Here is a 13,763-nt window from a genome sequence, read left to right on the forward strand (position 1 = left end):
GACTTGTTCTTGTCATTTTTAGTGGGAGCATAGCCACAAGCAGGGACTGGGTGATGCAGCATAACTTTTTTTTAAACATTTTATGTCCCCAAACAATCCCTTTAAATTTTAATTAAAAAAATTACATGTATTTCCTGTCCTCCTTTATGGGTGGTCCCATTTCTAGTGTGGATCTCTGACCGCTATCTTACCCACTTTTTCTCATAAACAAAGTCATTTCAATAGTAAATCACTGCTAGACCCCTCTGTCCCCTCCAGACCCCTTTAACAGAAACACACATTTGTGTTGCAGTTTGATGATATGTATTTTATATTTATTTACAAGTCTGGTAACCTGGACCTGATAACACTGGCAGAGATTTATGGCTCTGTCTCATTGTAAAATTCTCTCTGTTACCCATAGCAACAGATCACAGCTCCCATAGCAACAGATCACAGCTCCCATAGCAACAGATCACAGCTCCCATAGCAACAGATCACAGCTCAGCTTTCATTTCACCAGAACAAGATGAATAGGGAAATCTGAGCTGTGATTGGTTGCTATTGGTGCTGTGATTGGTTGCTATGGTCAACAGAGTTAATCTTACTAGAGGACCGTGCCATAAATCTCCTCCTATATAGTGTTCATAGAAATAGCCAATCAGCAATGGAGGCGGGACAACTCTGCAGCCACTGATTGGCTAAACAGACATTTCCTGTAATCTTGTGACCTCATAGGGACTAGGATAGAGGAAACCAGCAGGAGGTGTAGTGCGGTGATGTGGTAGGGACAAGTGAGTATCACTTGTTTATTACATCCCCTGTCTCAGTATATATACACCTTTCTACAAAATACAGTAATAGAAAAGTGAAGGCTAGGACAGTAAGTATATAATCTCCTTAGTCAGAAAAATACTTAATCATGTAAAATTACTTTATTTTTAGTGGTTTTAGGGTTTTAACTGTCTTCCAGTAACACCACTCCATGCCAGTAACATAACCGGGTGGAACTAGTCCGACGGCTTGTTTATAGGGGGGATAGCTCACTCCAGCATGTGCTTGTGTCTTGTTTAAACATGAAGGTGACGTCTATAAGAATGATCTATGGTGCCCGCAGCCTTTGTATATCGCTTGAGGAGATCCCACTTTAAAGACGGTGTTATACATACATAAATCTTCTGCCATTCTTCTTATATATTCAATGTATTTAGGGCAGGGAGTGGGAACCTGCAGACCAGCTGGTACAAAACTACAATTCCCATCATGCCTAGACAGCCAAAGCTTTGCCTGATGGGAGTTGTAGTTTAGCAAAAACTGTAGGACCAAAGGTTCTCTGTTCCTGATTTAGCATATCTATATCTCTTCTAAGAACAATCGTCTGTCTGTCAGACATAATCATACTGTCTCCACTGACAGGCGACGTTTATGCTCAAAATGCGTCTCATTATCGGATTTCAGATAAGTCATGGATCGCTGCTCTGAAGGTGTATTCAGTCTGAGAGAGTCATCAAGCCAGGAGAGAAGCCATCACGACGGCACAAGATAAGAGCAATGCTTCCAGGGTCCATGTCTGCAAATAGAATAGGGTAACATAACAATGAAGAATATATGAACAGAGTAGTATAGACAGATTTAGGCTATGTTCACACGTTCTTTTCTTGGCTGTTTTATTGCCGTCTTTTTGGAGCCATAAAAACAGCCGTAATTTGCATAATAAGGCGCCAAAATGACCGCTGTCCAAAAAGTTGTCCGTAGCATTGTGGGAACATAGCCTAAGGCTATGTAGGTAGGATAGGTAGAAATAAGGGCAAATAACGGCTGTTATTAATGAACATGATAATTAATAACGGACATTGTTTTGAAACAACGGACGTTATTCGCCCTTATTTTTACCTGGTGGGAACATAGTCTCAAGGTGTTGTCTGGGACATATATATTGATGGCTGACCCATATCTAGCCCATAGCTAGTGTGTGTGCGAACTTAAAGAGAACCTGTCACGTTTCATGCTTCCTAAACCAGGGGTAGTATGAAACAGATGGAGACAGCCGGGTGCAGGGACAATAGGATTGACTCTAAAACACCCAGACTTTTCAGAGAAATCATATGTGGTGGAGCTTGGCCGGTGATGTTATTTGTCGTGACGCCAGTGCTAGGTCAGCTCACAGGTGTGATGTTGACACCTGTTTTGTATATGGCCGGTTTATGTCCCCAAATGGTCGGTAACCTCCCGTTTTTTTGTGGGTCCCTTGGGCTCTTGTCACGGCAACCTGGAGTGGTAACTGACCCACCCGGGATGTCGGTACCGCTACCCACAGAGAAGGGGAAAAATAACCCCAGGTGTGCAATGGTGTGTGTATAGGTGGAGTTGCAGACAGATGAAGCAGAGTCCTATGCATTTGGATATAAAAATAACAATTTACTGTAGAACTTGGCAACTAAACAGTACATGCTCTGTAGGTAGTGTAAATCTTAACACAGAGAGGTGCTGACTAAGTGCTTTAGAAGTAGGTGCTTGGAAAGAGTAAAGCTTTGGTAGAAGTAATAGTAGTGCTTTGTAGAGGTAGAGAGAAGAGGAGAGGAGTTTGCCAGAGGAGCCCTTGCCCAGTGTTGATCCTGTACTCTGCCGGAACTGTAGTATAGATATATAAGTAGTGAAGTGTTCCTCGTACTCATGTTTAGACCTATGTCTGACCGCCTTCTGCCCTGTAGTTGCGTGCTACTCATCCTGCTAGGGTAGTACGTGCCCCAGCCGTCAGTTATCTGGGTGTAGCAAGGTGCCTGAGTTCTCCCAGTTGACCTGCACTGCACAGTAGGATATGTAGACCTTTTAGATAATGGTAGCTTTGTCCTACTGGGGTCAGCTTCTCTTGATTCAGGAGTCTGCCCTGCACTTTTTCGAGAGGTTCCTGGCATGAGCTAGGGTATTCCTTGGTGGCTGCTCTCCCCTACTGTAGCTTAGCACTGCAAACTGTAGTTGAAATAGTGGTTGCTTGCATAGAGAATAACATCTGTCTTTGGTCCCTATCAGGGGTCCTGGCAAAAGCCAGGCCCTGGATTAACTTCTGCAGGAACTTGGTTTGCTGTGTCGTCTCTCACTAGAAACTGACTAGAGACTGATTAAACTCACTTCCTTATCCAGTTTAAGTCCTCTTATAGGGGTTCTATCTAAGCCCTCCTGTGAGTGGTGGGGCTGAGTGTGTGAGAGGGAGAAGAGGGAGAATTTACTGTTAAACTCCAGGACTCCCTCCTAGACTAGTTTGAGGCCACTGAGTGCAGGAACGTTATCCATAGACGAGTATATGGCAGGAGTGCCCTATGGAGGTTGTTTTTATACATCATGGTGGTGTTGTAAGGTACATATGACTGCATGATAAGAAAGCACTTAAACACTTCTCTAAGGTACTGGGGGCAGTTTGTAGGGACCAGTTCTCTCTATATATAAAAGTCCCAGAAAAACCCTTTGACATTCAATAATCTTTAATACAAGTTTAGAATATAGAACATAGGAGCCAGGCAGATGCTATTTAGCAAGTGTTAGATGGTTACTGTGAAGTACTAGGAAGGGGCAGGAGACTTACATGTTGGACTCCACTGGACCCACTTGGTTTCTTGGTGGTAGTTGAAGTGGAGGTAGCTGAGGTTGTTGAGGTGGAGGTAGCGGAGGTTGTTGAGGTGGAGGTAGCTGAGGTTGTTGAGGTGGAGGTAGCTGAGTTTGAAGTTGTTGAGTTACTTCCCGTGGAAGTTGTCGTATTACTAGATGATGGCGTCCCCACTGTGGTAGTGGTAGCGGGGTCTGCAGAAGCGTATGCAATCTTTGCACTTATCACGTTAGTCCAGAACACCCTTTCAGTTTGGACAACTGTTGCTCTATAACATACATAAGATGTGGTTGATGTATGATTCCATATTGGATCCTTTATATCATTACTGTAGATTTAGCTCATTGACATCTTACCTGATTTGAATATCTGCAATATTGGAGGTTGGAGCGACCCAGGTAACATCTACGCTGGACTTTCCGATGCCTGATGTGTGGCTGACTGAGCTCTGGAATTATACCGTGTGGAGATGATCAGTGTGGGATGGATTATATACGCTCTATAAATTCTATCGGTAAATACAGTGTAGAATCTTTGACCACTCAATTACATTGGAGACAAACTCCTCTACATGGGTTGAGAGATGCCAGGATAAGCCAATGGAAAGTCTGGTCTAGGCAGAGGGGTGGTCTTCTCTAGCAGGTGGTCTCCTTTGCAGCGGTATCACTTTACTGGGAAATTTAAGGACTAATTTTGATGTGTACAATGGAAACACAATACTAAAGGTTTTTGTATTGAGATAAAAGAAATTTTATTTACCTTAATTTAACAATATATGACAGGAGGTGTGACCACTTTTACGTCAAACACAATTAAGAAATGCGTAGTACCCAATCTACCATGGGCGTAACTAGAAACGGCTGGGCCCTATTGCAAACTTTTTATCCCCCCCCCCCCCCCTTGCTTCCCGACTGATCAGTACAGTAAGCCGTCAAGTGTAGTCATAACTACATAAGTGTAAGGGCTCGTCGGGAGCGATTGCAGTTAAAGGGACATTTGCAGAACCCAGGAGGCCCGCTCGGCAATGTGGTGCTGCTAATGATTACAGCTCAGGGGGCCGAGTGTATTGTAGGAGCCCCTGATGCGGCGGGCCCTATAGCAACCGCTTTGGCTGCTGCAGTGGTAGTAATCTCACATGTCATATTTTGTCACAGAAGTTTCTTCCTAGACATGCTGTAATCTGTGTAATATGTGTTAGCATGCCTGGAAATTTTTGAGGAAACTACTTCATACTTAAAAGTGCAATTACAAGAACATTCCTTTAGTTTAGCATAGATGGGATTTAAAGGAAAACTATGAGCAAGTTAGAAACATCTAACCCGCTGATATCTCCCTATAGTGCACGGAGCGCTGAGGATGAAGGTAAGTTTCTTACCTTCAACATCATCGCCATTTTCCATGCTATTATGAATTTAATGCCTATGCTAATTAGGCTTTTTGGTGCACCGGGGGTGGGATTACCGCCTTGCCCCCAGTGCACCAATTGGCCCCATCCAGCCCACCCCTTGGCCCGTTTTGCTGATTATTATCATATTATTATATATGCTAATTATTATAGGGATTTAACTCCTAAAAGCACAGAAACAGCACTGAGAATGAAGGTAAAAAAATAGGGAGATATCAGCAGGTTAGATTCTTCTCATAGTTAACGACAGCGGGAGTACATGTACGCCCTGCTGGGGGGCCACATTATGAAGCGAGCTCAAGAGCTGAGCTCGCTTCATAATGGGGGAGGACCGGCTGCTATCAGCAGCCAGGCCCTCACCCTCAATGGCGGGCTGCCTCTCTTGTGCGGCACCCCACCAATGGTGGGCTGCGACGCGACAACAGCATTTAACTGTAAGTTACAGGAGCGACTCCAGTCACTTACCGATCAGGGCAGCATGTCTGCCTGACTGCCGAAGGTACGCTGCTTACATCCGTGCAGTCTGATCTTCTGATAGAGCCTGCCACAGGCCACAGGCAGGCTGTATAAGAAGATCACAGATAACACTGATCCCTGATATGCTATGGCATAGCAGTGATCAGTGTGATCAATCTTTTATATGTATGTAATAGTCCCCTGGGGGGACTAAAAAAGTGTAATAAAATAACGAAATAATTTTTAACAATGCCCCAAACCCCTCCCCCAATAAAAGTCAAAATCACCCCCCCCCCTTTCCAATTTTATAAATAGAACACATAAAATAATAAAACAAATAAACATATTATATGTCGTAACACGCGTAATCCTCCGATCTATTAAAATAAAACAATATTATTCCTGCACGGTACAAAACGCTAAAAAACGCCAGGATTGCTTATTTTTTAATTACATTTTATATATTATAAAAAATTATTAAATAGTGATCAATACATCTGATCTACACATCTATGGTGCTAATAAAAATTAGAGATCGTGATGCAAAAAATTACACCCCATACAGCCATGTAGGTGATAAAATAAAAGCGCTATAAGGGACATTTTAAATATATCTATTTGCAAAAAAAAAAGTTTTGCTGTTAATCTGTGGCCTATTTAGATTGAAAAAAAGCCTCTTTATTGTTTATTGAGTTTTATATAGAACTAAAAATAAACATATAAAACATTATAAAACACTTACAGCAGCGGTCGTACACGTCAGGGTCTGGGTGTTAGAATTGCTGGTCTGGAAGGAGCCCACAGGGGTAGCATTGCTCCCTGATCGTGCCTGGATGAGGAAACCTTTAAACTGACCGCTAGTGCTGCTGAGGGTGACTGCAAATTGGAAGAAAATTTTGAAATTAACATGAATGTTGATGAAATACAAGAAATCTCTATGAGTGAAATGTCTAATGTGCCCTCTGTAACGCCTGGAGTCGTGGATCCATTGAACCGTCACTAGCGATGGCACAAACCTCACCAGGGAGCGGAGTCTAAGGGGCCGCTGGTTTTCACCAGAGCCCGCCGCAAGGCGGGATGGGCTTGCTGCGGCAGGCCACCCCCAGGTCGCTACCCCTGGCTCGGTTGCTAGTGACGGCAGGCGAGGCGTGGCAGGAGCAGTAGGCAGGAGATCAGGCAGAGGTCTGTAGGCGTGATCGCAGGTGGCAGACAGTACTCAGGAACAATAGGAAGGCAGCGGACAGGGACTAGGGACCGGGTAGCGAACAGGAACAAGGAACAAGGACTGAGGTCAGAAACAACAGGGAGCTAGGCCAAATGCTATGGGAAGCATGTAGAGGCTCCAACATGAGGGACAGGGCATGCTGGGATTTATAGGGAGTGATTTAGTGTAACTTTCAATTAGGGGCGGAGTGGCCCTTTAAATCTGAGACAGCCGGCGCGCGCGCGCCCTAGGAGGCAGGGACGTGCGCCGGCCGGCACATCGAGAGACAGGAGCAGAGGGAGGTGAGGCGCCCCCAGGGGCCGAACTAGCAGCAGCGCCAGGTCCCAGTACTGGGACCCCAGCGGCTGCCCGCGGGGAGGAGGAGTTGCGGCGGCGGCCCGGAGCGCGGAACGCCGCCGCAGCCGTGACACCCTCAGACTGGGCCGACATTAGCACAGGACTAACACAGCGCCTCTAGAGGCCCAGAGAGGGAGGGGGGCTCGGTGTTCTAGTGCTCAGCCCCCTCACTGTTGTGCAGGGTGAGCGCTGAACATCAGATGGCACAGGAGAGGGAGCAGGACCTGCACAGAGATAGAAAAGGGTGAAGGACCTGATCACATGACCCGAAGGTCCTCACCCTTACAGTGTGGAAAGCAGCCGGACAGAGAGGAAGAGGGAGAAGACTGAGATGTAAGTGCTGTGTGTTAGTGTCTGAGTGTGTCAGAGTCAGTCAGTCAGTGCCAAGCAGTCAGAGTCAGTCAGTGTCTGTGTCAGTCTGTTAGTGTCAGTCAATCAGTCACAGTAATGTGTGTTTGTGTATGTTAGTGGGGTCTCAAGTTATTTTGCATAGTGAAAAGATGAAAGGCCCACTTAGGCTTTGTCGCCCGAGCACCCGCCAAGACCTGGAGCCGGCCCTGACCTCAGCCTATCCTTAGACCTCCAATGTACCCCCACTCTATTCTGCTGGTCCGTCTCTGAGCGGTATTCTGCTGAGTGGGCCGTGCCGATCCCCAGACACAGAACGTGCTTTACAACCGGATCGGCTCCAAACAGAAGGGCAAAGAGAAGTTAGGAAGGTAAATATATGTTTTTTGTGTTTCTCACTAAACTAAACACATTTTTTCAATCTAATATTTACAGCTTAAAAAACCTTCTAACAAATGCTCTTACCTTTTATTTTGTCCCCAGCACTGTAGGTGTATTTATCCAGGGATAAAGTGTAAGGTGGGCTGCTAGTCTGGGCTGGAGCCCCGTGACTCGGAGTCATTGAGGAACAGGCATCTGTAACTTGCCCATTTGAATAGGCGTACATACAGACAGGGAGACTGGCCAGAAGCAGAAGTGCAATGTTTTGTAGTAAAGGATCCATCTGTCGGCAGATATAATAGAATGTAGAGAACGGTAAAAGCACTTTTTTGGTGTAACAACAAAAAAAAAAAACCTTCATCTGCTGCAATCCCCCACCACTGCTGTTCTGATAGTATCTGGTTCCTGTAGATCAGCATTTCCTGTCTCCTTTCGATAAAATGAAGTGCTTGCTCAGCCAATTACTTTCTGAGGCGGGTCATCACTCTGGACAGTGATTGGCTAAGCAGGCACTTCCTTATACCAAGATGTTATTAGGAAGTGCTGAGCAGCAGGGACTGGACACCATCAGAACAGTGGGGTCAGGAGACACTTTTTTTTTACCTTTTTAGTCCAGTCCGGCCATTATTAGGCATTTAAAAAAAAGGAGATTTATCAAACATGGTGTAGAGTGAAACTGGCTCAGTTGTCCCTAGCAACCAATCAGATACCACTTTTCATTTTCCAAAGAGTCTGTGAGGAATGAAAGGTGTAATCTGATTGGTTGCTAGGGGCAACTGGGCCAGTTTCACTTTACACCATGTTTGATAAATCTCCCCCTAAATGCCAGACGGCATTAAGAGTGACCAGTATCTCCACAAAAACAGGAACAGCTGCCATTCATAAATGTATAAAAGTAAATTTCAACCAGATAATACCCAGATAATATAAAAGTAGAATATCATATCATTGTTTTGTATCTGGAGTAGTAAGTAGTAAACTTTTCAGAGAACTCTATATAGACAATAAATGGAGTGTTTGTTATACCCACACGATCTGCCCCTTTTATTGCAGGGACATTTCTCCTCCATTCTGATGATGCATGGGGGACCCTACTGTTGGACCCTCACTGTTGGACCCCCACTGATCACCCAGTTATCCTCTACACCTTTAGGTTGTGGGAATACCCCTTTAAAGCGAATGTACCATCAGGTTCATCGCTTTGGGTTTTTTATCTTAACAGATGCTGGTGGCACGGTTCTTTTTTGAACTGCTGCCCGTTTCCCGCACACGGCGCCAGTCTACTCCCGAGCACTGGATCCACGCGGAGCACTTAGGGCAGGCCCGCCTCCCCGCCCCACAGTATAATAAAAACCCCTCCCATCTGTGAGGCGGCGGGCCTGCCCCCAGTGCTCCGCGTCGGGCCAGTGCCTGTGAATAGACCGGCGCTGTGCACAGGAACCGGGCAGCAGTTTAAAGAAAGGTTTGTGTCCCTGCTCCAGCACCAATCCATTAAAGTTTAACTTTTTTTTTTTTTTTTTCAGAAATCAATAGTACAGGCGATTTTAAGAAACTTTGTAATTGGGTTTATTAGCTGAAAAATGCATTTTTATCATGAAAAAGCAGTTTGAAGCTCTCCCCCTGTCTTCATGGTTTTCTATGGAGAGGGGAGGGGTTAAGGGAGATGAGGCACCAAAACAGGACAACAAAGAGTTAATTTACAGCTACATCACTGGACTATCTCCTCTGACAGTCAGCACTGACCTCTCTGACCTCTGAAAACCAGCTTTCACACAGCTCCCATTGTGTAATCCTTTGTTCTCTGCTCTCTGCTGGCGACTAATCTTCCTCCTCCCTCCTCCCCCTCCCCTCTCCATAGATTTCACAGGGCTCGATTGATGTAAGAGAGTCAATTTCCTGATAATGAGCAGTGGAGAGAGAGGAGGGGGGGCTGGGGAAAGTCTTTTTGAATGCGGATAATGGCATATTTGCCTAATAAGCCCAATTACAAAGTTTCTTAAAACCACCTGGACTATTAATTTCTGCAAACAAAAATAAATAAAAATAAATGATAGTGCCACCTTAACCCCAAGATGACCTAGGGTGTACCTGTACGCCCTGACCTATGAAGCGCGCTCCGGAGCGGAACACGCTTTGTAGGAGGTGGGGGCCGGCTGCAGTGAGCAGCCGGGCCCTCACCGTTAATGACAGGCTGCAGCGATCGTGCTGCAGTGTGTCATTAACCCCTTAAACTCCACGGCGGCGTTTAAGTGTAAGTGACAATGTATAATACGAGGTCTCACTCTACTATTTTAGAAATTCAAACTTTTGTATTTTCTTTTCAAGCTGTTAATTTCAGTTGAAAAATTCTATTAAACTTAAAAATGGTTCAATTAGAAAAGCAAAAAATTAAGCAAATTTTTTGGTGGGGCATTTAGATTTTTGAAGGTTTTGGTCTAAAATTCTTGAATGTTTTTGAACATTATTTATTTAAAAATGTGCAACTTTTTTTCAGTGTTTCGTGAAATTTTTTATAGTATTGTGAAAACGTTGACGGTGGTGGGTAAAATCCTGCAATTTTTTTTCGTGTGAGTTTTTGGGTGAAAGCAATGTAAAGTAAATACCCCCCCCCCCCCCATTGCAAGTTTAAAGTTTGGATTCCTTTTGGATTCTAGTGGAATATTCATGTTTCTCGTGTTCATAGGAAAGTCACGTTATTTGCCTATAAACTACAGCAAAGCAGAACCTGCAGCACCATTCAAATATAATATATATATATATATATATATATATATATATATATATATATATCAGTATGGTCTGTATGATTGAGAATCCTCTTTTTTAATATTATACACGCAGTAAAATACCATCAAAATTCATCCATAATATTCATTGAAAAATATGTTCTGTTTTTATTGTAATAATGGGCTCTATTAAAGTCTACAGGGAATTCGCCATCAGTGCACACAGAGTATAGGATAACGTAATACAAGTAGTATGTTCATTATTTTTAGTAGTTTTTTCCACTTCGCACATTTTATTTCAACAGCCGTAAAACGTGATAAAAACAAAAACAGTATTTCTAACACATCAATTAAAAAAAAAAAAAAAAAAAAAAAACTGCTCTTCCCAGAAGGGAAATGACTGGATGATAGTGAAAAAGTAAAAAAAAATGCTGTAATTTACAAAAAAATAATATATTTTTTTACAGTTAATTTTTTTTTCTTTTAAATCAGCTCCCCGCAGACTCCAAACTACTGCCCAAGGCCAGAGAGCAGGATTATCTTCTGACAGCTTCCAAACTCTGGGCTGATCACAATATTCCTGGATCTGGTATATATATATATATATATATATATATATATATATGTATATATATATATATATATATATATATATATATATATATATATATATATACAATCTGTAAATTACTTCTATTTAAAAAAATCCCCAGTCTTCCAGTACTTATCAGCTGCTGTATGTCCTACAGGAAGTGAAGTATTCTTTCCAGTCTGACACAATGCTCTCTGCTGCCACCTCTGTCCATGTCAGGAACTGTCCAGTGCAGTAGCAAATCCACATAGAAAACCTATCATGCTTTCCAGCCTGGAGAGAATACACCTTTTCCTGCAGGACATACAGCAGCTGATAAGTACTGGAAAATGAGATTATTTTTTTTTTTATAGAAGTAAATTACAAATCTCTGCCATTTTCTGCCACCAGTTGGTTTGAAAGAAAACATTTTATTTTTGATCAACTCTGTTAAAGGATACTGCCACACGAGCTGTGTGAACTTAGCCTAGAATTCTCAGGGCAATAGATGTATGAGGCTTCCGCTGTCGCTGTCCAGGTATGTCGGGAATTATAGATTTGTAATAGCTGGAGGCCCGCAGGTTGGACACTGCTGCATTGGTGTAAATTCTCCTCCAATAGGAGGCTTAACGGTGATGTGAACAGAGACTAAATATGTGCAGTAGATATATTATATACAATACATTATATATAACAGCTTATATCTGCAGTATACAGCGATACATCTCTGCCCTGGAACCATATGAATATATTCAGTACTGTCCTCACAGAGAAGCTTAGCCGTCCTATCAATATCATAGTCTAAAATGTTTTTACAAAACTTCCGAGCAGGCCGGGTTCTCGGCATCTAGAAGCTTCTGAAACGTCTCAATGGATCTTACAGAAATGTACAAAGACCTGACGGTTCCTCTCACTCACTGGGTATAGAGATCTCCCCAGATATAGTATATAGGAATGATACGTCCTCTCTCAGATATATACGGTTCTTACCTCTCGCTCTCTGGTATACAGGAATCCTCCCTGTGGGTGTGAGGACGGGTTCGCTGCAGTAAGAAAAGGATTCAAGATTTTCCCTCTTTGTAAGAAAACATTAGGAGGGGCAGAGAGTGTCACAATGTCACAGGTGTGCCTGACTTCCATACCTGTATTATGTGTAATAGGCTGCACCTCCCAGAAAAATTTAGATAGAAAAAGTATTCTGAGGAGATCATGGAAGTTCCATTGGAAAAGTAGGCAAACTAGCAAGCTATTTCCATAGTGCCATCAATGGTTAAAGGGGTATTCCAATCTCAACCAATAGAATTATACTTGTAGGACCCGTCAAGATAAATAGTTTTGCATATACAATCATTTACCAAACTTGTCTCCTTCTCCTGATATGCTGCTCTTTCCCTCCCATTGTTTTTAGCTCATTGTCTAGGATCCTGAACACAGCTCTGCTCTAAAAGCAGAGGACCGACTGGTGCATATATAGCTATAAAAAAGACATATAGAAATGTTGTTTTTATATATATACTGTACAATATAAATGAATATGTAGACTATAGATATATATATATATATGCACCAGCCAGACCACTGTTTCTAGAGAAGAGCTTTGGTCGGTAACCTAGACAACGAGCTGTCAACGATGGGAAGGAAAGAGCAGCATATCAGGAGAAGGAGACAAGTTTCCTAAATGTTTGTATGTGCAAAACTATTTAAAGGGAAACTATCAGCAGGTTCGTAGATGTGAACTTTCTCATATGTACCTGTGTGGTGTTCCATCACGGGTGCAGTCCTATGCACCTTAGTAAGTCTTTCTTTCAGGTTAACAAGTGGGAGATGAAGTAACTTCCCCTGTAGGAGGAGTTAGTTCCATGTGGGAAGAAGTGGGGAATTAGTTAGTGTTTAGAGACCCAAGCCGACAAACGTAAGAGACAGATGCAGCAAAAGACTTTATTTCTATGTAAGCAGTTACCACAGTTATGCAGTGCTAAGCTCCACAAAGGGGAGAGAAGCCATCTAGGATAACCCCAGCCCTTGCCAAAAAAAACTCTCAAAACCGTGCAGGGCAGTCTCCTGATACAAGAGAAGCTGACCCCAGTAGGACAAAGCTACCAGAATAGGTCTACGTATCCTACTGCGCAGTGTAGGACAACTGGGTAATCTTGGAAGTCTGCTACACCCAGATAACGGACAACTGGGACTCGTGCTACCCACCTAGGATGGATTCTACTAGGGGCCAGAAGGCGGTCAGACTATAGTCTAAACGTGAGTACAAGTATCAATTACTTCTTCTTATCTAAATTTCAATTCCGTCAGAGTACAGATTCTACATTAGGCAGGACTCCTCTGGCAACTCCTCTCCTCTTTCTTCTCTTCACAAAGCACTTACTACTACAAGCACCTACTTCTAAAAGCACTGGTTTACTCTACTGTCAGCAACCACTTTTGTCAAGATTTGCACTACCTGTTTTGAGTGTACTGTTAACTTGCAACTTCATTCCTTAAAGTGTTCTATTTTTGTACGAAACCCACAGGACTCTGTCTTATCTTCCTGCACCTGCAACCACACACACCACTGTCTACCTTAGGTTTTTTTTCCCCTCTCTGTGAGTGGCGGTTCCAACACTCCTGGTGGGTCTACTACCACTCCAGGTTACCGTGACAAGTGTCCAAGGGACCCGCAAAACTCCCGGAGGTTACCGACCATTTGGGGACAAGTACCGACACCACATCTGTGTACCGAAACA

The 13,763-nt window shown here is 43.3% G+C and overlaps 1 protein-coding gene across 1 annotated transcript; it reads right to left on the reverse strand.

The window, feature by feature from the left end:
- Nucleotides 1–929: 929 nt before the first annotated feature.
- On the reverse strand, nucleotides 930–8,385 carry LOC138789047 (defense protein l(2)34Fc-like). The gene is made up of 6 exons (XM_069967562.1): nucleotides 8,335–8,385; nucleotides 7,816–8,014; nucleotides 6,184–6,317; nucleotides 3,937–4,028; nucleotides 3,560–3,848; nucleotides 930–1,549 (listed from the first exon to the last, which is right to left on the reverse strand). The coding sequence occupies exons 2-6, from the start codon at nucleotides 8,012–8,014 to the stop codon at nucleotides 1,487–1,489; spliced, it is 777 nt and encodes a 258-aa protein (XP_069823663.1). The 5' UTR covers nucleotides 8,335–8,385; the 3' UTR covers nucleotides 930–1,486.
- Nucleotides 8,386–13,763: the final 5,378 nt, after the last annotated feature.

The sequence above is a fragment of the Dendropsophus ebraccatus genome, chromosome 4, assembly GCF_027789765.1.
Source record: "Dendropsophus ebraccatus isolate aDenEbr1 chromosome 4, aDenEbr1.pat, whole genome shotgun sequence".
Taxonomy (NCBI): Eukaryota; Metazoa; Chordata; class Amphibia; order Anura; family Hylidae; genus Dendropsophus; species Dendropsophus ebraccatus.

What these genes read in the sequence shown, in the direction of transcription:
- LOC138789047 (XM_069967562.1), bottom strand. Translation starts at nt 8,014, where the DNA reads ATGGATCCTTTACTACAAAACATTGCACTTCTGCTTCTGGCCAGTCTC. An exon ending in ATTGCAGATATTCAAATCAG is followed by an intron (nt 3,849 to 3,936) that starts GTAAGATGTCAA and finishes TGTATGTTATAG; the next exon opens with AGCAACAGTTGTCCAAACTG. An exon ending in GGTCCAGTGGAGTCCAACAT is followed by an intron (nt 1,550 to 3,559) that starts GTAAGTCTCCTG and finishes TTCTATTTGCAG; the next exon opens with ACATGGACCCTGGAAGCATT.